General features: G+C 35.7%; 1 protein-coding gene across 2 annotated transcripts; it reads left to right on the top strand.

The window, feature by feature from the left end:
• Window positions 1–1,176: 1,176 nt before the first annotated feature.
• On the top strand, window positions 1,177–22,961 carry LOC106054362 (uncharacterized protein KIAA2026-like). Of its 2 annotated transcripts, none has more exons than XM_013210187.2 (15): window positions 1,177–1,288; window positions 1,552–2,167; window positions 3,354–3,522; window positions 4,157–4,212; window positions 4,318–4,538; window positions 6,826–6,989; window positions 7,596–7,698; window positions 7,813–7,858; window positions 8,044–8,135; window positions 9,580–9,795; window positions 12,576–12,680; window positions 14,128–14,964; window positions 15,081–15,185; window positions 15,479–15,631; window positions 16,301–22,961. In XM_013210187.2, the coding sequence occupies exons 2-15, from the start codon at window positions 1,576–1,578 to the stop codon at window positions 21,071–21,073; spliced, it is 7,632 nt and encodes a 2,543-aa protein (XP_013065641.2). In that variant the 5' UTR covers window positions 1,177–1,288; window positions 1,552–1,575; the 3' UTR covers window positions 21,074–22,961. The 2 variants fall into 2 exon arrangements, with proteins under 2 accessions (XP_013065641.2, XP_013065642.2); XM_013210188.2 differs by having other exon boundaries at window positions 1,177–1,300.
• Window positions 22,962–23,194: the final 233 nt, after the last annotated feature.

Raw genomic sequence — 23,194 nt, 5'->3', positions numbered from 1 at the left:
TGACGGTTTTATTCATTATTGCCAGTATTGGCTAAAAGCTGTTAAGCCTTTAAAATATTTCATATAATCTTTATACTAAATAAATAAGTTTGAACCGAAGATAGTGCTTTTATTATGAAATAGTCTCGACCTATTCAGTGCCACCCACCCACCCCTTTTTTTTTTTAAAGAAGCAAAACTAAACGATCGTACAAATGTGCATAGAACTGAGTCTACTGAGCTAGACTAGTTGAAGTCATAAAAATAATCAATGTTCTAAAAGATTTATATACGATTTATTTCTTTACTAATATAATATAAGCAAATATGAACAACGGTATTAAATTAAATTTGAAGGGATAATATACATAGATCTACCCATATAACCTGCCAAACTGCATGTACCAACAGTATTTGTACTAAAGGTTTTTAAAATATGGTTGTACGCTGTACACAGTTATTATAACAGAAGTTATTGAAAACATAATAATCATTACAATCTATAGGCCTATCTAGATTTACATAATGTGACACCAAAAGGAATAAAAAATGAGTGAGACTTAAATTAAAACCTTCATGCGCATAAACGATTCTTGATTTTTTCTTTGTTAATAGGCTATATATTTTTTCACTACCACTCTCTGATCCAGTGAGGGTATTTTCCCATTCTGTAATTAAAATAAATAAATAAGTGGTAGTGATCATAAAGAGACGTGAAAAGGGAGGCAATGCGGGTCAAAGAAGCGTGATGGCTTTTTAATGCGTACTAAACTAGGTCAAATTAAATTGAATGGAAAATAATGCTTCAGTTCTGTAATTTTTTAAACGTAATGTATCGATAATATTAATATTAATGATAAAGAGGTAAAAAATCTAATTATTGGCCTAATTTTAAACATAAAACAAATAGACATTTTTAGTGAACATGGGGAGAATATTTATCTAGGTCAATTTTTCGAAAGTGAGGCAGACTTTGTGGTCAAAATTTGCATATTTTAATGCGCAAGAAAAAAAAGATTGTGTTTATTTTTCATTAAAAGATTTTTGTAATCATGGGAAGGTGAGATAAATATATTGCTAAGAATAATGTATATTGTTTGATTTTGGACGTAGTCTAACGCGTTTAATATAACATCCTTAAAAATATTTAAAAACTGTAACCTTTATTACTGCGCGTTTTTTTTTCTAATTGATCCCACAATGCAATGTCATCTAGTCAGAATCTTTTTACAGGTGGAAAGATGTTTTGGAAATAGTGTGTTTTCTATCCTAGTAGAAATGCAACAGCAATGTATGCGTGTTGTCTACAGTAGGTGACACAGTGAGACAAGTTTTGATAATTTTGTTAAAAATGGTTTATTCTACTTAAGTTCAAAAGTTGTATTTAGTTTCCTTTATGGTAGACTAGTGGTTACATAGAAAAGAGTGCTTGCTTTTATCACGATTATTTCATTCTATATCTAATTGGATCTTATCTTATTTAAGAAACTAAATCTTAATTTTAGTAAATTGTTGAAGATGTGTAGAGATCTAGTCTTATTAATAGTTATGTTTACATATTTTCTTTCTAAGGATACATATGAAAAATCGGTGTAAATGGAATTTCAAGAGATGGACAGTAATGTTACAGGATCATCAGTCGTATATTTTTCAAACGATACTTCTGAACCAAACGAGAGTAGATCCAGTAACCACGATGCTAACGCTAACAGTGTAAACATTGATCCAAATGATGTTTCAAGATTCACACAACAGCACCTGGGGGAGGGGGTACTCGAAGGTGGCTTTGTGCCAGATGAATGTGTGGACAGTATTGTTTATGAAGAATACGAAGTTGGAGACACTGTGGTATCATCAACAGATAATAATGAAGCATTATATTCCTTTGATGCTGATCAAGACTCAAACAGCAGTTCTAATGCTGGGAACCAGTCAGCTGATCATGAAAACACTGCTGAAACAGAGACATTGAGTAGTAAGGCTGACCATGAAGATGGGAAATGCAAAGAGAAATTCAATGTTGAATCTCTCAACTATGAACTACAAGTTGGCTACAGGATATTAAGCAATATGATGAGTGCCAGCAACAGATGTGTTAACAAGCTCTTTCTATATCCAGTAGATGATAACTATCCAGAAACATCAGATTATTATGAAAAAATTAAAGAGCCTATGTGGATGTTTAAAAGTAAGAATATATATATATATATATATATTATATATGTGTAGCTTGAGTGCAGTCTATGGATTAATTAAGTTCAAGTGATACATTTTAATAAGTAAATTAACTTTATCAGTTTGTTACAAAGTTTTTATTTGGTAAAACTAAAACAAAACATGTTTTATTTCTCAACTAAAGTATATTCAGATATTTATTTTTTTACAAAGCCCAAATTACTCTCTCTGTCTGTCTGGTAAAAAGTAAACATTATTTTTTCCACACCCAATATCAAATCAAGTTGAAATTTCGCACAATTATTTCTTGTACCCGTCAAAACAAGAATAAAAAAATTAACCAATTAGATAATTAACCATTGATAATTAATTATTTTGTGTGGTATCAAATAAGGTAAAGAAAATGTACTTGACAGATGTGATGGTATAAGATGAATGAATCCCATTGAGAAGGCTTGAGCCCTGAGTTCGATTTCAATTTTTAATGCATTTAAAAAAGCAATCATGGTATTCACCCAGATATCTCTTCTTCCCCCACCCCGTGACTTTACCAACTTGTCCAGCATCATAGTGTATTGATAAAGCTAAAAGCCTGAAGTAGCACTAAACAAAACCAATTTGTAAAAAAATATTTCCAATCGCAAAGATTTATTACAATTTAATTACATGACTGAGCCAAACTAATTGATACAATTACACTTAAAAAAATATTATTTAATTTTTTTTTTTCAAAAAGTATTTTTTATTTTTCTTGTTTGTAAATCTGCGTCCCTTGGCCCATTTTATTCCTAGTCTTTTCATCCTCTCTTCATTTTTTTTCTTTCAAACCCCCCACCACATAATTAAAAAAATTTGACTTTCAGATAATGATTTTTATCCAGATTCTTTGTTTGCCATTGGATGAGAAAATTCAAGTATCTCAACACAATTTCTAAAAATAAAAAAAAAAGTGTGTTGTTTTCAAATGGAAAAATTAAAATAAAGCTAAAAAAACAACAACAACATATATCTATAGTAAATAACCCTTTTTTTAATTTGAATGTTTACTTTTTCATACAAAAATGGGTATAAATATTCGTAATGAATAGGTGAAAAATGATTCTATCTTATGGAGTTGATAAATCAAAATTCAAATTCAATTACTGAAGAGCGAAAATGAATTTTGCTCTAACCTTATCCATCAATTTCTATTCCCACAGTGAAAGAAAAATTTGAAAATCACCAGTATAAGAGTTTGACTGATTTCATGGCAGACTTTCGTTTGATGATAGAAAACTGCTACCGTTTTAATGGGCCTGATAACTTTGTATCAAAAAAGGCTCAAAAGTTGGAGACAATGATGAAGCAGAAAATAGCACTTTTATCAAGGTAAGTCTATTATTTATATTGTACTTGAAATAAAAAGAGCATCTTTTTTTTTTTAACATTAGATTAATAGCATTCATTTTATTTCAGAAATGTGAATAAGTTATAATTAAAAAAAAAAACTTGAAATATTTCTAGTCATAAAAAGTAAAGTTCCCCTTTCAGACCTTGTGGTCTATAGAGCAGATGATGTAAAGGTCATCTGTTTCTGCGGCTAATGAAGGTGTTATGTGGCTAGCACAACAACCAACCGCCTTTACTTTTTCCCAACTAATGTCAGGTACCCATTAGAGCAGAGTGGACTCAGAGGTGCCCAAAGATCCCAAAATTAAAAATCCCAGTCTCCACCAGGATTCGAACCTGGGATCCCCTGTTCGGAAGCCAAGCGCTTTATCGCTCAGCCACTGCACCTCCCTTACTAGTCATGGGCACTTTATATTATTCATATATATATAGCACATTTATGAGATGAAACAAAACTAACCCAAACCCAGAAAAACAATATTGCTGCTGTGGAGTAATTCAGTCAAATGAAGGATGTCAGAAAAAAAAAGAGTACATTTTGTATATGTTGTAACTAAGTCATATTTTATAGCTTTCATTTTAATATTATTTATTGTTTGCAACACTATTACAGAGATTTGAGAGATAAAATCTATGAAAAAAGCTGTGAAGAGGATGTTTTAGCACCAGGTTAGAGTTGATGTTATTTAAATTTAATTTTGCATCAGAGCAATTAACTTTTTTTTCCTACAAAATAGTTATATGCTCTTAAAAATTGTTTGTTTTTCCCCACAGGAAACAAAAGACGAATAAAAAATCCAAATATGTTAGATGATTCATCACAACAGCTTCTTTCCCAGCTTAGGAGAGACAGAGAGATGCAAGAAAAATCCGATCGTCGCCAGAAAGTTGAGGACAGAAAAGCCATGGAACAGGCCAAAATGCAGGATTTGCAGGAGTGGGAAGATAGAATGTTAGGTCCAGATGTTAAAGACAAAATAAGAACTATGTGGGAAGTGAGTTTTTGGCTTTCATTGCCCATTTGATAATAAATGTCACAGTATATGTAGACTTATGTAGGCAGTGATCACACAATAAACAACAAATAATACAGTTCTGAACGATCTCTAGAATAATAACTCACTATGTATTTCAACTTAAAATATGTTTGATTGCACCATAATCATGGTTAGCTGCCCCAAGTCAACTCCTGAGTGACATGATGGGGATTGTCTTCACATTTGCTTGATCAGTGATTTTGTGTAATTTAGTCGAGAGGCTAAGTATGCTTGAACTTGGCTTGGCTATGACTATGATGGGGCTCGAGGTTCGACACCCGACTCGAGCAGAGTTGTGTTTACTGCCCAAAGGCAGCGTGGAAAACCTACTCCCAGATACCTCCTCCCCCCACTGGTCCACACATGAGATGGGACCATAGTGCCCTGAGCATGCTATAAGCATGAAAGTGGCGCCATATAAAAGCTATAATTTATATACATAATAATGGGTAAATGTTAACTAAAAGGTTAGAAACCTACAGTAAAAAATTAAGGCCAAAGTTTAATTAGGAAATAAAGGCTTAGTAAAGTTAAAATCGTAGATTATTTAATTTTTTTTAGTTATAAACTAAAAATTTCAATTAAAATTTTAAAAACTATTCAACATGTGGTAATGGTTGAAACGCACATCCCCGTTTTCTAGTCATGTGATATCAACAACTTTGATTGATTATAAAAAAAAAAATGATGCAATTAACAGTCTGCATTTAAAGAGAGACTGGTAAAATAATTTGCTAGAGTTATGGAGTCATTATTCACTTGAATATAGCAGCATTATGAAATTCTTCTTCTTCGTTCTCATCCAACATAGATGAGGTTGCGTGTCAATGTGTTATGCGCCAGGAGGCCCATTGACTCCGACTTCAGCCTGCTTTTCTTTCTGGGTGTGCTCCCATAGCCTTTGATCATGCAAGATCATCTGCAAGGCAGCAGGTGTTTATTTTCAGTTTTCTCTCCTAGATGAACTGCTATCCCTAGCTAACAAGTTTCATCTACCCGGGTTTAGAGTTAGAGCGCCCTATACTCGCTTTTTGCAATCATTTCCCTGGATTTCTGAGATGTTTTTAGTAAATATTCTAACCACTGGAATACTTCACCTCATCCTCCATGACCAGTTGGTCCGTGGCTGTTTATTTGCTATTCAAAGCTAACCCTTATATCTAAGGGTCTTTCCCCTATCCGCCACCTGGGGACGCGCTTGGTAGAAGGTGGTAGCTCCCCCAAGAGCATTATGAAATGTTTTTAAACATTTTTTTGTCAAAAAATTGCATGCAGTATTATGAATGGGGTGTTCTGTATTTCTTCTGAGTCATGTAGTGGTGTTTAATTTCTGTTAGTTTATAGACGGAATCTGATAAGTGTGTTTGGTCAATATTTAATGGTTTTAATCAATTCATTTGCGGTAAACTATAATTTACTAACTTTTTATAGCTTAAACCTTAGATGATGCCGAAGCATATAAAATAATAGATTCTAGTCTTGATCACCCCCACCAAAAAAAAAAGTTATGAAAAGTTGTTAATTAAAGTTATTTAAAATTATTTTTTAGTTGAGTTTAATTTTCTTTAGATGGTGATAAGATTTTAGTTTAGCTACTTTATTTTAGTTGAAACAGCAAGTAGCTCAGTAGTCCTATAGAAGTTGTATTAGTTTGAACATACTCAGATCAATATAGAGCGAGACACTGAGCGTATAAATTAGTAACAAGTTTCCTGGTATAATGAGGGTGTTATTGTATACAGTAATTTATAGATTTACTGTTCCTAAAAATGACTCAAAAATAGCGTGTCCAGTCACATGTGTATTATTTTAATGGATTGGTTCGTCGCAAAAACACAGGATTTGCCCACTAAAAATGTTACGCCTTAGGGATAGAGAAAGTTGTATAGAAGAATATGAACATTGTGAGCGATGGAGGTGAGTGCAAAAAAGAGAGTTTTCTTGTAATAACTGTTCAAATAGTTGAATTTTAAAGTAGAGCAATAAATTGACAAGGGTGTATTTTGTAGCCATTAGCTTGGCTTTTGAGTTAGTGCTTACACAAGTAACTTGTGAAAGAAGTTTTGGCACGTTGAAATGTCAAAGTTAGGCTGTAAAGAATCATAACACTAGAACACTTGAAAAGTTTCATGTTTAAAGTTCCCCTTTTAGACCCTATAATCTATAGGGCAAAAAATATTTTTGCCATTCTTATCTGACGTATGAATAAGGATAACAACTAATATTCTTGTATGCTTTTCTTTAGCTCCCTCAAATTGGCCTGTTTGTTTACTTGTGTATGGAAAGTCTTGGTCTTGAAGAAGAAGTGACTCAGTACCAGTTAGAGAGAGGCTTAGCTTTACCAAGAGAATGTTCAGATTTCAGGCGACTGATGACATGTTTACTTTCCACTCCACATCAGAGAAAAAGGTAATGTGATTCTTACAATATTAAGCATAACCTTGAAGAAAATTTAGGAGCTGGTGACCCTAAAGCTACTTGGGGCACACAGTGCTGCATCCTGACAAAACCTTCAATGCTAATCCCAAACTGTATAGAGTATTTGCTGTTCCTTTGGTCACATTGGCTGCATGAAGAGGGGGAACTGTTTTGAGGGTGACATTGTTCTGGCCATAGCTAAAGCCCAGGCTTTCATCTCATTAACAATAATGGCTCCATTAACAACTTTTTAAAAGGTCTTTTTAAAAACTGTAAACCAGTTAAAATGTAAATTAAGCTTGGAGTCATAATAAACATTTTCAAAAGTCTTTTGAAAAAAAAAATATTGTTGTTATTTGCCAAAAGTTAACATTGATTTCAGAGGCCTCATTGTTGCATTGGCTCCTACTAGGAATATATCATGAGATAAACTCTTGTGTGTGTGTGGGATTCGTAACCTTGCTTGAGAGTATTACATGTATTCTTCCTACTGTTGTTGTATTTACAACTATTTTCTTAGAATTTGATTTAGCTTACTGTCAAATTTGATCTTACAACTCAAAAAATCTAAATATATTATTATGATGCTCATTTCAGCCTGAAAAGTTTTATGCCTTATCATGTATGGAACAATAAACTGACAGACAAAATTGACTATTTTTACAAAGTTCTTGCAGAAAAGAAAGGGAATTCTATTCAGGTACATCTTACAATATTTGCCTTAGTTAGTTTTTATTGTAAATCTGTTTGTTACAACAACATCAAAGTTTTCCATACGTTATGATAGTTATAAAATATGTTGTTTTGTTTTCAGGCTTGTTATAAACTGGGTCTCGATACAAGGGCTTTCAGAATGATGGGTACTTGATTTTATATCAATAGAACTATAATTAGAATCTACAATATTATTCATTTTAGTTATACATTAAAGCTACTCATAGTTTTGCTATATTTAGATAAATTATTTTATGTTGAGACAACCATTTTTTTTTTTAATTTTTATCTAGACTTATTTTTACTTATTTATACATACACAATTTTGCAGGTAAAAGTAATCCTTTGCAGAAGAAAAAATTCCATGAATTGAGTTTTCTGAAAAGAGTTTGGATTTTAAAGAATTATTGTGACTTTTGCATGGTAAGTGACTTGTGTTGCCTTTTTTTCTTTTCTTTTAAGTGTCTGATTTGCCTTTCTCTTGTAGTGTGAGTTACTATGTCAGATTTGTTGCCTTTCTTTTTCAAAACTAGATTTTTTTTTTGCCTTTTTGAAAATTACATTTATATTTTAAAAAGATTTAACACTAAACTAAAAATGCAAATTGCTAATGAAAACGTTTTTTGCTTTAGATTTTGTCAGCTGCAAACATTACACCCGGACTAAACTACAAACAACCAACCATCAAAACACATTTACTAAATAACACCTTAACAAAAGAATCAAATCCACTGGAGCTCAAAGTAGGCACACTTGAAACAATCGAAAGCTATAAAAAAACAGCTATCCATATTTATACAGACGGATCAGCTTTCAAAGCTACCATCAATGCTGGTCTTGGTGCCTTCCTGGTCTTCCCTAAAAATAAATACTTTGAGATAAGCGCACCCTGTGGCGATTACTGCTCAAACTTCCAAGCCGAAATTGAGGCAATTACCATAGCACTTCAGACAGTGGAAAACAAACTATATGAAGGAGTGCAACCACCATCAGATATTGTTGTCTTTACAGACTCCCAATCTACTCTGCAAGCACTTAACAGCAGCACCTCAAACAGCCCAAGAGAGTTGACAACACTCAGTGTGATAATCCACCAGATGATATCAAAATTAAATATCAATATCACACTACAGTGGATCCCTGGACACATTGGCATCATGGGAAATGAAAAGGCAGATAAGCTATCAAAGGCAGGTTCATCTATGGAACAACCAGATAGACCTGTTAACTACCTCACCCTAAGGTCAATGTTAGTCAACAATCACAAGGAGGAGTGGCTCAACCAATGGGCATCAGGAAACACAGGCAGAGCCATGTACAGAGAAATGACTACGCCTAACAAACTGGACAGTATTAACTTCCTCCCCCGCAAAGAACAATCTACAATCTTCCAACTAAGAACAGGACACACACCACTATTAAATTACCACCTGAACAAAATAAACTCCACACAACTACCCCTTTGCAGACACTGCACCCACCCCTTTGAAACCGTAAACCATATCCTCTTTGAATGCCCCTCCCAAATCCACCTTAGGCAGACCCTACTTCCACTACAGCCCAACATAACCAACACCCTGTACGGCAGTGCTGAACAACTGAAGAAAACAGCACACTTTTTTTCCTTGGCACAGTCTGCAAAAGAGCTCACTGCTCAGCAGCAATAAAGCTTGCTAGAAGAAGAAGGAAGAAGTCAGCTGCATAGAGAGGCCTATGAGTTATGGCTTCATTGTGTAAATTTATTCTTAACAAACCTCTCTATGGTTAAGCAAGAAATCTTGTAACCATCTGTGGGGATTCCTACATTGTGTTTAAGAAGATACAATCTTTCTATAGTAAGTCAACAATGTATATTTAACTATTCCAGGAGACTCAGCAATACCTTCAGAAAACAATAGATGATGTAGAAGTTGTCAGACCTAATGATGTTCGAGAAGTGTTACTTGGGTCTGATGGAAGGGGATATCGATACATCAATTTTCCAATGTTCACTGGAAAAGATATCAGAATATTCAAGCATGCCAAAACACCAGAACCCAGTCTTGAATCTTTGGAGATGTTAAATTGGTCTTTGGAGGAAAAGGTACATCTTAGAATTTTTTTTTTAGAAAGCTTATAACAACTTGTTCTGTCCGCTACACTTGTCATGTCATACATGTGTACATTATTTTTCCCACTTCTCATTCTTGGATCAATTTGAAACTTTGCACAATTATTTGTTACCCCTAACAAAACATAAATTGAACGAAAAATTGACCATTAATTTTGTCTATTAGTTGAAGTTAGTTAATTTTGATTTTATATAAAATATATGCAGGTAAAAAAAAAAATCAGCAGGCTAAGGGGAGATTAACCTTGTGCAGAGAATATGATTTCATAGTTAAGTGGAGTTAAGCAATATGTAGATAATTATACAATTACAATTTTAATGTAGAGAATTAGACAATAACAATTGAAAGCTAGATAGAGTAAAATAAAATAATGAATGTTAGTGTAATGATTATATCTAAGATGATTATATCTAAGACTGTACCAGACATGCCTACTGTCCTACATTATGCAGAGCTATCCAGCTAAAACATAAATAAAAGCTAACATGTTCCGCTGTTCCACTATCAATAAGTTTTTTTTCTTATCCGACAAAATTTCTTTAAAAGACAGTCGTTCTCAGTATATTATAATAATGCTAATTGAAAATTCTTAATGCTAAAATTCATTTATTGTTTACATTTCCTTGTGGTGTGGCCTAGATTTGGTTTAGCAAAGTGCAAATTAGATGCTTTATTTATTCAATGACAATGGTCATTAATTATCATGCCAAAACATTATTTTTCCAGACAATTCTCTGACACATTGGTCTCTAAGAAAATAATAGAATTTAAAAAGGATAAGGATTATAGACTAGATCTAGTTAGTAGATCTAGATTTGTAGTTTTACAGACTTATTTTAAAACTTGAATCTAGATCCAGATCTACTGCCTCGGCTCTTCTAGATCTAGAATCCACTAGTACTTTTGACTAAGATATATATGTAAATTTAAATGTATTCTATATTAGATCTACATCTACATGAGATCCAATAACCAGTAGATCTAGACTGAATTTAGATTAATATCTTATCTAGATTAGATCTAGAAAATAATCTTGAGTACATTTAGACTATTCTAGACTACAGAGTCTCTCTCTAGATAATCTATCTCTAGATATTTATTCTATTAATATAGTCTATATCTAGATAAGTAAATCTAGATCTAGTAGTAGTACAGGCTAAGTTAAGACTGTGAGGTCTAAATCTAGTTGAATTAAAATATATTAGTAATGTACATATAAAGTTCTAAGAAGCTTAAGATTAGATTTTATTGTTATTGGTAATCTAGATATAGATTCTAGATCTATAATGACCACTACATCTAGACTTAATAAATGTTTATATATATGTAAAAGTGTGTTTTTTTTATCATTAGTTATGGCAGTCTAACTGGATACTTATCAATTAGATTTCTTTATTTCAAGCATAGCTAGTAAATTAAATTACTTATATTATAGGTTTTCATAGTTTTTATTTATGCTATATATTATATAGATTTAATAAATAAGAAGTGAACTAGCAATGTTTATTAAGTAATTGAAGTTTTGTTTTTATATGCGCAATATTGATGATATGAACTTAAACACATAAATGTTCCTCTTTAAAGGCCCTCATTGTCATCCTCAGTGGGTAGGCATGTCGGTTGTATGTTGATGTAAAGATTATATCAAAGAGTGCATGTATATTAATCAATTATAAAGAAAACTTTTTATAGGATTTTCTAATCTTAATCCATTTTCTCAAATAATTCTTTCTTCTAAAACTACTTTGACTTTGCCACAAACCTGTGTATATGAAAAAAAAAGCAAGATAAATTTAAAAACAACAGTTTGTAGCAGTCTCCCTTAACTCAATGTAAGCTTTGTTTTTTAAAAAAAGTATTAAATATATATGTATATTTAAAAAAAATTTTGTTTTGAATCTAATAATATATATATATATAGTTTGTCCATCGTGGTTCGATGATGACCACTTTGTCATCCAGGGGGCTGAGGGGTTTGCACTGGGGTTTTATGCCTCCTCATGTGGCTGGTGAGACCTATGTGAGCCCGGAATGTTCGGCCGCACACTGGGCAGGTTATTCCAGCTGGAGCAAGTGTCGTTTGCCTTGCTTTTCTTCTCTGGCGTTTTTCATCTGCCAGCGTTGTTCTCTTTTCCTCAGCAACCTGTGCGCCAGTTTTCACAGCGCGACGCCATTATGCTCTGTCATGTGCCACTGTCTCCCAGGTGCCTGGGTCTATGCTGAACCCCTTCAGAGAAGCTTTGAGGGTGTCCCTGAAACGCTTTCTTTGACCACCTTGTGAGCGCTTTCCTTCGCTTAGTTGGCCATACAAGAGTCGTTTAGGGATGCGGTGGTCTTCCATTCTGCAGACGTGTCCTGCCCATCGCAGCTGGGACTGCATCAGGATTGTGTGGATGCTTTGCAGACACGCTCTTCGAAGGACTTCAGTATCTGGTATTTTGTCTTGCCATTTGACATTCAGTATTTTTCTCAGACATGTCATGTGGAAGTGGTTCAGTTTCTTGCATGTTTTCTGTACACTGTCCACGTTTCTGAGGCATAGAGCAATGTAGGGAGGATGACGGCTCTATAGACCCCTAGCTTTGTATTTGTGGTGATACCACGTCTGTTCCAGACATTTTTAGAGAGTCTGCCATAGGATGCACTGGCCTTGGCGAAGCGCAGGTCAATTTGGGAAAAAACGGAAAACGGAAAAATCGATAGTGAAATTGACCTGCGCAATAATATATATATGTTTTGTTTTTAATTTCAGCCTTCTGCTTCATCATCCCGATGTTCTACGCCAGTTAATCAAAGAAATAGCCGTGCGAGTGAAACACCATCCACTTCTCTTAGGGCTAGAGCTCTGTTGCAAGCGGTAGGTTGTAGTAAAGAATGGTTGTGGATTAAGAAAACTTGGATTTGGTTTACTTGAGAAAAAAAACACCTCACATCATACTATAATTTTGTTTTTCTTTTTAATTGTTTTTTATGAAAATCTTTGATTTTAACTTGACTTCTGCTATGTATGTATAGATGGTCTTATTCAAATATGATACTTTCATTAAAGGATAAAAGTGTTGTTGCTTTATAAAAAAAAGAAATGTTTCCCATTCAACTCCAAAAAGATGTTTAGGAAAGACAAATTAAATATTAACTAATTGGTCAATGCAATTTAGGTGTGTAAAAAAAAATCTTGTTAAATGAACATTTTACAATTAAAATGATAATAAAGCTTGTCTTTGAGTCTGAAGATTAAGGAGGTATGCAGTATTTCACTTAAACAATTATAAATCTAATATAAAAAAATGCTAATCAATTTAATTAGATTAAGAGACACTTCAGGATAGATGACTAAATAGTAAATTAACAATTCTACATAAAATACTGATCCATCATCTTCAAATACAAAAAAAAAATTTAATAAAAGACTCAGAAAGACACAAAGATAAAAGCACATTTCTTGTTCCATATGCTAGAACAAGTTTGTACAAATGCTCCTTCTTCCATAGTGCAATTAGAGCATGGAATGGGTTGCCTGAATCAGCCAGGAAAACCAGTGACATGACAGAGTTTAAGTGATTGATTACCCGGGCATGCTAGCCTGCCTCATAGTGGCGCCAGGGTGGAAACGATCGTAAGGGGAAACGATTAGGCTAAAGGGTAGCAAAACAAGACTCCCGTGGTGGTGCCTAAGGGGGTGCGAGAGCATCCTCATTGCACTGCGCGGAGTTGTAAAAAAGCTCCCACAACCTTGTCACAATCCAGGTGCTGTTCCTCAAGGGGGTGTTACATAATAAATGGCGTGTCCCGCACGGTTAGTCTGGTATAGAAAAGAAAAATGGCGAGGGTCTTAGTAGATTTAGTAGATCTATATGCAGCCTCTTGCCGCGAGTCTGGCCCACCCGCCAGACAAAACAGTGTACACTGTTTTCATACAGGCCGGTGAGAGGGAGCTCTTGTCACTTTTGCTGGCCTAGAGTTCCAAGAGCCTTAGGCTCAACTCTACCTGACAGTTTAAGAAGAAGAAGTCATTGATTAACATTCATGACAACATTAACCTAGAGACACGTGTTGGACATAATCATGTATTATCTGTATTTGATCAGAGAAGAATGTTGAATAAAGCATGTTTTATCATTTAAATTATTCTACCTTCAAATTACAATTTTATGTAACCATTTATTAGATTAGTAATTTCATTGTGACAATTTTCACCTAAGTCTAAATAATATCAAATGGTACAGGAGATAAAAAGATAATTACATCAGACTATTAAAAATGATCTTTAATAAGGCATAAAAAAATTGACTTCATTTTCACAGGCCGAGTCTAAAGAAGCATCACCTTTTCGAGACTCCAACAAATCCCTTTCTGATGCTCCAGATAGTAAAAATGACTCTTCATCCTGTGACATTGCAGAATCTAATTCAATCAATAGTAAACTAGGCAGCACTAAGAAACGAAAGCGCACTGGTATATTTAATGGTAAGCGAAAGCGTTTCAAAGCTGGCATCAAGAAGCCCACAGTTCCTGATAAAACTACAGAGAGTGCTGCTGTCAATGGAGAGGATTGTGAAGATGTAGATACAAGTGATAATCATATTGGTGATAATAGTTTTGTGGATAATTTAAACAAGACTGCTGAATTAAATGACATTCAAAATCAGAATGGAATACTGAGTACACAGGTGTTGCCATCTTTGAATTCTGATGAGAAAATGTTGACACAAGAAGAGCTGCATGAAAACAGTAAATCTCCACAAAGCACTTCTAATCTGGATGACACCTCTGACAGTCGAGACAAGAACTCTGTGACTTCTGGTGCCGACAGTGATGTGTGGAAGGAGAACAAGGAGAATTCTAAGAATGATGAGAACTTAGTCAATACAAATGTCGACAAAAAAGTGTCACCCATTCAGGGCACGGAGATAAAATGTGAACTCCCAGAAGAAAGTCTAGAGAATAAGATTGTCAACTCTTCTCTTGTAGACACTAACAAGGGTGATGACAAAACTAAGCTTAAGACAGCAGAAGAGGCTGTTGACATAAATGTCAAGGCAGAGGTTAAAGATGAGCATGGAAATGACAGTTTGGACAAAGTCAAATCAGAGGATGTTAAGAAAGAGGAAGAAGATGATGCTGAGACTGATGAAGATGATGTAAGTTTCTTATGTTTTCTTACAAAATGTCTACTGAAACATTCTACTGATTAGTCTTTACTTTGTATGGTATGACATAGTTATACAATGCATTAAGTTTATTTATAATTTCCCAGCTTCCTGATGTTGGCTGTATTGAGCTGGTGGCAGAGAGTATGGAGGAAATCAGACAACTTATGAACAAACTCTCAAACCCTGAACCCGTTAAAAGAGGGAAACGGGTGAGCTACTTTTAGCTAGTCAATACTTTTTTACTAAGCTTATATTGACCCACTCTCCGCCTGTCTGTCTGGTTAAAATTTTTTACACATTATTTCTCTGATTAAGTTGAAATTTCGCACAAATATTTCTTGTACCTGACAAAAACAAGAGTTAACACAAATTAACCAATTAGTAAAGATGAGCATGGAACATGTCTAGAATATAATAGTAAAGAGTTTGTTTTTTTCTTTTTTGAATTTGCATACAGACATTGGTTTTGTAATCATACAAGTCCTTGTATATTCTCTAACAGACATATCCTGGGATGATGAAACCCTGTGAAGAAGAGCTTTTAGCAAATGTTACTCGTTTTTATGACGAACTTTTGAAGTATGAGAAAAGTCTGAGCAATGCCAGAGTTAGTATGCAGTCAAAGCTTCGTAAAGAAGTAGAAAGCTATGTGGAGGTTAGAAACCAAAACTTTTTAATAAACATTGTGTTTTATTGTTTGGTGGAGCCCAGATTTAATGGGCAAAGATATATATATTTAAAGGCTGTGTAAGACACAAAATATGTTTTTTTTTTACTTATTTAAAAAAAATTTAGTACTGTTTCTATCAATCAATAGAGCTTATCCTATTACTGTATACACACACAGTAACTTAATGTATGTAATGAATGAATTGTAGCTTACAACATTGTTTCATATTTGTCTTCAGTTACTTAGAAAATAAATTGATACAAACAAAGTTTTGTCACTAATCTTTAGTTAATAGTTTACAGTGACATGAAAGTTTTACATCTCAGTATTTCAGTGTTTGATTTTCTATACAAATTGGTTATGTTAATTTTATTTTTAAAAAAAAAAGGTATTTAGTTGGCTTTAAATATGATATGTCATTACATAAGTATATCATTTATTAACATTATTCTTGAATAGCTTTCCTTGGTTACATTAGATTTGATACATTATTGTAATTTACACTTGTATTATATAAACATTTATATTATTGTAATTAACATTTGTAAAAATAAGTATAATTATTAGTATTTGTAAGCTAAATTATTTTTATTTTTTCATACAAAAAAAATGACCCGCCCTCTGAATGAAATAAAATATTTTTTTTTGCCTTAGGAAACTAAAGGCTGGGATAGTGACCATTCACAGAGTAGCCAAGATTCCAGTGAGGAGGAGGAAGTAATATCCAAGCCAGAACCAGATACAGCAGTCAGGCAGTCTAAAAAACTCAAGCCAAAGCAGCCTTCTACTACTGCCTTGTTATCATCAGCTGCTTCCAAGCTGAACTCTATCACTGGGGAAGGCCATGAAGACAGCAATGACAGTTATGAGCTGGACATTAGTTCAAGGGGACGCTTGAGAAAGAGACGTGTCATTCCAAACAATACTGAAGACACTGGGCTGAAGAAAAGAAAGAACCTTACCAATCAAGAAAGTATTTACTCAACACAGGCACCTTCTGTGGCATCAAGTTTAGCCATTTTAAGTAAAGCAGATACTGTCACAGCAGCAACATCTATTAGGACCATCTCATCAACTCAGCCTAATTTATCATCTAGTATCATGTCCATGCTCAGATCACCTCAGCCGAACTCTGCTATTAAAGCCCAGCTGTCCTCTCCAGCTGGCCAGGTCCTGCGTCTAGTCTCCCCTGGTACAGATGGCATTAGGACTATACGTGTTTCTGGCAAGCCCAACATGATTATCTCATCCCAGAATTTATCCAACCTTAGGTTTATAACCAGCACAGGTGTTGTCAGCTTGCCTAGAAACACTGTTACCACATCTACCACTCAGGCATCTCATCCAGTCATCCAGCAGCTGTTGCTAAACCAGGCAAAGACAGTGGCACAGACAACAACCAAAACTGTCAACTCTATCCCAACCAGGCCTCTACCTGCACAAGGTGTTGAGGCTTTATTTTCTGGCCCTGCTAGGATGTCCAATGTGCTTTCTGTCCCATCCAGGCCTCTACCTGCACAAGGTGTTGAGGCTTTATTTTCTGGCCCTGCTAGGATGTCCAATGTGCTTTCTGTCCCATCCACTGTGTCTTCCAAATTAATATCACCACAGTCTGGCAGCCACACAGGAAGTAAACAAGTGCTTGATATTGGTTTGTCTGTTACCCAGATTCAACAGCTTATCAGGAACCAGGCCATACAAATTAACACAGGAACTGGTAATCCAGCAACTCTAGTTCTCAGTGCAGGACTTCAGTCCTTATCTAGCAAACCTAACCCTGTATCTGCTGCCACAATAAACCTTGCTGCTAGTGCACAGCTCAGGATGCCTTCTAATGTCACTGCCTCAAGCCAGCCAACTAAGGTTGCTGTTTCTGGAGTTTCATCTTTGTTGTCAACCATTAACAAAAGTGCAACACCACAGTCTCAAGTTTGGCTCAGCAATAAAAGTGTCCCTGGACAAGGCTCACCACAAGTCATACGTCCTCAGTTTAGTCCAGTGGTGAGGGTGAACAGTTCATTGAATACTGAACCTGGCAGCAATTCTAAAATAAGCATGACCTCTGCACTGGCCATAGTTTCCAGAACCAATGTCACAGTGAGCTCTGTGGCTGGTAAGGTGGTAGCACCCACCAACCTTCAGAAGGCAGTAGTCAGACAAGGCAGTGTCAGAGCAGTTGTCTCAGTCGCACAAAAACCAATACCTAAGATTATTAGTTCACTGAACCCAATGACTACAAGGATGACATTAGCCTCTAGTGTGAGTGTCACTCAAACTCCCCTGGTTTCTTCCACATCTCAGGTTAGCACTGGCGTGTCCCTTGAACTAACAAAAGCTAAAGTAATTAATGTTCCTCTTCTGAGCACTGCTAAGAAATATGCCAGCAATGTGACAGTGAAGGCTCTTTTGGAGAATCGAGGTCCAAAGAAGTTAGGTGAGGAAGATGAATCTGGCCAGGCTTCAGATACATTTGGAGATTGTACCAATGACTCAGAAAGCACTTATGAAGACCAAAATACTTGCATTAATGTATCCAACAAAATTGACCCTGTCCTAAAAAAGAACTCATTCTCTCTTGCCAATACAACTGCTGTGACCACACTAATACCCCATACACATCCTTTGTCTGTGGATACAGGGATCCCCTCTAGAAATGTAACATCCTCTGAAGTCATTGTTCCAACTGTAAATATTAAAGTTCCTTCTCCTAACACACTACCCTCTGTACTTCATAATAAAAATGGTACTACCATTGTTCAGTCTACCAAGGTTCCCATACCTGTTGTGTCAGAGGCCAAGACTGGTGATAGTCCAATCAACCAGCAAAACTCATCTGTCAATACTGTCAACCCACTTGCCAAAGTCAACAGTGGCATGGTCATCTCTTCTTCATTGGCTAATGCGAACAGCAGTGCTATAAGGAATGTGGGCTCTGCTCTAGTTAGCCAACCAATAACTAGTTCTGTGAATACCATGAAAAATGTTATGTTAAAAGTGACTTCACAGCCAGGTGGGCCTGGCCAGTTTGTTCAGGGCTACATGACTCCAAGAGGTTTAGTGATTCCCCAGGCAGCTCTCTTACAGCAGCAGCAAAATAGTAATGTTATTAGTTTGAATGTCTCACAGCCTGGTGCCATTACTCAGATTCAAGCTGGTGGTATATCTCAAATACAAGCTAGTAACATTACAACTGTGCAGCCTGGCAGTATCCCCCAAATCCAGCAAGGTACTCAGCCAACATTTCCCATGGCTAATGTTAACCAGCAATCTATAACACACCAACTTCAACAGCCATCCTCTCAGCAGATTCTTATCAACTCACCTCCTTCTTCAACTGGTATGGTGAATAACAACACTAACCCCAACCTCAAAGTTATGTTCTTGAATTCCACAGTTACCTGCAGCCAGTCTTCCTCCACCACCAACAGTATTATGACATCAGTCCAGCCAAGCAATACTCCAGCCTCAGAGCTGGTTAAACAGCTGGCTAATAACTCACACATCCAAAGCAATGGGCCACAATCAGTAGCCATTAGCCCAGGAGCTAATCCACAAAACCAACCCCATATTCTTAGTAATATGATCCAGGGAACCAGTTTGCAGATCAGTAACTCAACAATTTTGCCCACTCAGACAATTTTGAATGCAGGTGTTTCACCACAGTTGGCACAGATCTTCACTTTGCAACAAGGCAGTGCCATGCACCAACAGCCCAACATTGTGATTACAACAACCAAGCCATCTTCAGTTCAGAGCAAACCATCAGTTGTGTCCTTACAGCTTCAGCAACTTGGACAGTTTCTGAATTTGGGCAGTGTTTCCCAAGTTCAGTTGCCACAACAACAGCTGGCTTCCCTCCAGCAACTTGGTAACACCAGTAGAGTTGGGCAACCTAACCAGGTGTTGCAGTTAGCCATCAATCCCCAGGTAGGTGGCCAAACCATAATGGCGGCTCCACAAGGTCCTCAAATTGTCAGGGTTGCAACCCAGTTGAGTCCACAAGTCCAAAGCCAAGGGTTACCTCAGATGCAGCCCCAAAACAATATTATCATTCAACAACAGCAGGGTCAGAATATAGTTGTTCAGCAACAGGGTGTTATAGGAAATGCCAGCCAGCAGTTATCTACCTTACAGCAGGCCTCCAAGGCTTCAACTTTAGCCACAACCAAGATTACTACTAGTGTTGGTCAGAATTCAAACAATCTTGTTATATCTCAGCTGCAGTCTTCAGTTTCTACACCCACCCCCATTAACCAAATCCAATATGTTCTGAATTCTTCACCAGGGACACAGCCAGGGGTTTCTGCACTCAATAAGATATCTGTTGGGTCCTTAACTGGCACAGTTAACAGAATCATAAGAGCAGACTCAGGTACAACATTACAAGTGCTACCACCACAAGGAACTGTGTTAACCAATGCATCCAGGCAAGCTGCAGCACTTACAAACAAAGGAGCTGTGTCCCAAATGATCATCCCAAATACAGCTCCTGGCCAGTTTCTCATTTCACCTGTTAAACTAGCCCCACAGAATCAACAAGCGAATCTTATCAGTCCTATCAAATATATAGGTGCTTTGCAGAGTCCAAGTTCAGTGTCAGGTCAGAGTTCTAACCAGTTTGTTATCAGTTCAGCAATGGCTGGTTTACCAGCTCAAGTTTCTGTTAAACCTTCAGTCATCTATGCCAGTCAGGCCAATGGTGATAAAAAAGAGGGTAAAGTTGCACAGTTACTGCTTGGTCAGCCATCCAACTCCCAGCAAGCCAGCAGTGCAGTATCTGTAACATCTGGACCAAAACTGGCTGGCGGTGAGTCAAAGACAATTTTATACAAGATAGGAGACCAGTACTTCTCTCCTGCCAGCAATGTGTCTGGTACCAACCTCCCACAGGTGTCCACAAACATAATCCCTGCAATGGTTGCCAATGCTAAAACAGATGTCCAATTATTGGTTCCCCCTGCTTGTATTGAGGCATCAGATCAGATTCTCAAGCACACCACTACAGTAACATCAACCAACATGGTACCTACAGCTACACCAACATCAAACCAGATTCTTGTACAAAATCGCTCCGTGAGAAACACTGAACAATCTACTGGCTCAGTAAATGGAATTCATCAGGGCAATGCTCAGTTTTCATTCTCTTTATCTGGTCCAACTACTCTAAGTAACAAGTCAGCTCATAGAGCTGATGGACTAGTCTTGGTAAATGGTCAGGCCTCAGTCAGCAACCATAATACAAGTAAAGTTGTCTCTCAAGATGCAATGAGTAAGCTTACCTCTTCCAAAGCCCAGTTCCCCTCTGACCAGATTTCTGGTCCAATGACTCAATTAAGACCAATGTCTAATGATGAATTAACTCTTCAGGAGCAAAATGAAAAAGAAGCTGCACTCAATCTGCTGACACTAGCCAACCAGAATCTTTAACCTTCAAACTAGTAGCTAGTACATTGCTGTCACTACTTAGTATATCCCATCACTACTTAACACACATTTCTTCTTGTTACTAAGTTCATTATATTTAATTGATTTTGATGGTTGTTGAACACTTTGTTTAAAATTTCATTTGGTGTCAAAACTTTCCACAGCAAACATTTAGAAGTAGGGCACTTGAATTTGATAGTTTGATTGAATTCCATTAAGGGAGGACTTTTTTTTTTCTCTTACATGTTTGACCTAAACTATTGAGATGTAAAGATGATAAATATGTGCAATATTTGATTTTGTGATGAATACTAGTTTTATAGGAACAGTGAGTCGTAAGGAACATATTATGTAGATCTAGTTTTATAAGAGTGATAATTTCAGTCAGAGTCTTTAACATGTATTTTAGGACCATGTTAGAAAGTTTTATGTAGAAATGAATCTTTAGTTGTTCATGCTGTGTTTAGCAATGTACTGTTTATACATGTCTTTGGCTTCCTCATTGAGTACATCTCATCAAGAGGGTATCCTCACAGCATGATTGATGTCATTGGTTTATTTGTACTTTGAGAATGTTCAACACTATGTGTTGATGCCTGGCTGCCTTTCTGTCAAGTCTTTTCAATGAGCTTTTATTTGGATTTGTTTCCAATTAGAACCTTGAGACTCTAGGAATACTGAGAGTGTACAGTATGTATTGAAGAACTAGACTATTTATGTCACACTTTACACACTTGCTGATTGTATGTAAGTAAACTTGTCAGTAGGTTTATTTGAGCCAAACATTGATTCATTTTAATTTATTATACAATAATTCTATTGTACTCTAAATTCAGTAACAAAACTAATGTATTTCTTTGTTTTACTGGCAGCAAACTAGAAGAAACATTTCTTTTGCAATGCTGCTACTTTGTGTTTTTTTTCCATTTTTAAAGAAAAGCAAGTGCATCTGTTTTTGTGTGTGTTTTAATTCCATGTATTCTTTGGACTTGATTGTTGTTGGGTTAGCTAGTTTTTTCCATTACACATGTTTTGTTCTTTTTACAAATAGTTTTGTTGTTTTTAATTGAGTACAAACCAAAAAATATCTAAATCTCTACACTCTATTTTGGGTGTTTGCAGGCTATGCTGCTCCTTTGAAGGTGTCTCATATTTCATTGCAAGTGCCTTAGAACATTTTGATTGCAAAGATATTTTTTTTCATTACATGCAGTGAGTACTACATTTTTTGGGACTAAATTCAAAGGTAGGGATGATTGGTTCCAAAAACAAGATGGTCTCTCTATTCATTTCCTAATGGACCATGCTCCAGAAAATAGAAAACATGTACATTGGTTATATTTGGCTATAAACTCACTTAAATTGTTTAACTGCTTCCACCAACATGTAACAGTTTGAATTTACCTACTAGAAACCACAAGAAACTCAAAACATTCTCCTCATGGCCTAGCACATGAGAGGTTAGAATTGTGTTTGAACCATCAGTATCTGATGTGTGCTATTTGTTGTCATGGAGTAGTGTAGTGGACACTACAGTATAATTTGTTTCAAATATATTCTATACAGGCATAATGTATGTGTGTGATGAATGTTAGTTTGTTTTAGAGTCTTTCCACTACAATTGTTAGTGATATTTTTTAAAATCTCAATACCTATCCAGCATGTTTCTAGACTATTGGCACTTTATAAAGGGCAATGGAGAAACCCTAATTCTTACTAGAAAGAAAAACTGTAAATAAACTGCAATAGTCTAATTGTGTACATAGTTAGATGACACTTTCATGTTTTCTGCTGTTATGTTGGTTACATTCCATTAACACTACTTTGGAGTTCACTGTCTGGCTCAGATCAACTGCTCTAAATAGCACAATAAAAACAAGTATCAATTCCATGGCAGTGTTTGTACTTTTATCTTACTTGTGAATGTGATCTAGGTAACATGTTCAGAATGTTGTTTTAAAACTTGGCATGTAAATGTGATCTAGGTAACATGTTCAGAATGTGGTTTTAAAACTTGGCATGTAAATGTGATCTAGGTAACATGTTCAGAATGTTGTTTTAAAACTTGGCATGTAAATGTGATCTAGGTAACATGTTCAGAATGTGGTTTTAAAACTTGGCATG

This window comes from Biomphalaria glabrata, chromosome 10, assembly GCF_947242115.1.
Source record: "Biomphalaria glabrata chromosome 10, xgBioGlab47.1, whole genome shotgun sequence".
NCBI classification, from domain to species: Eukaryota; Metazoa; Mollusca; class Gastropoda; family Planorbidae; genus Biomphalaria; species Biomphalaria glabrata.
The sequence above is the reverse complement of the archived record's forward strand: the minus strand, read 5'-3'. Positions and strand labels throughout refer to the sequence as shown.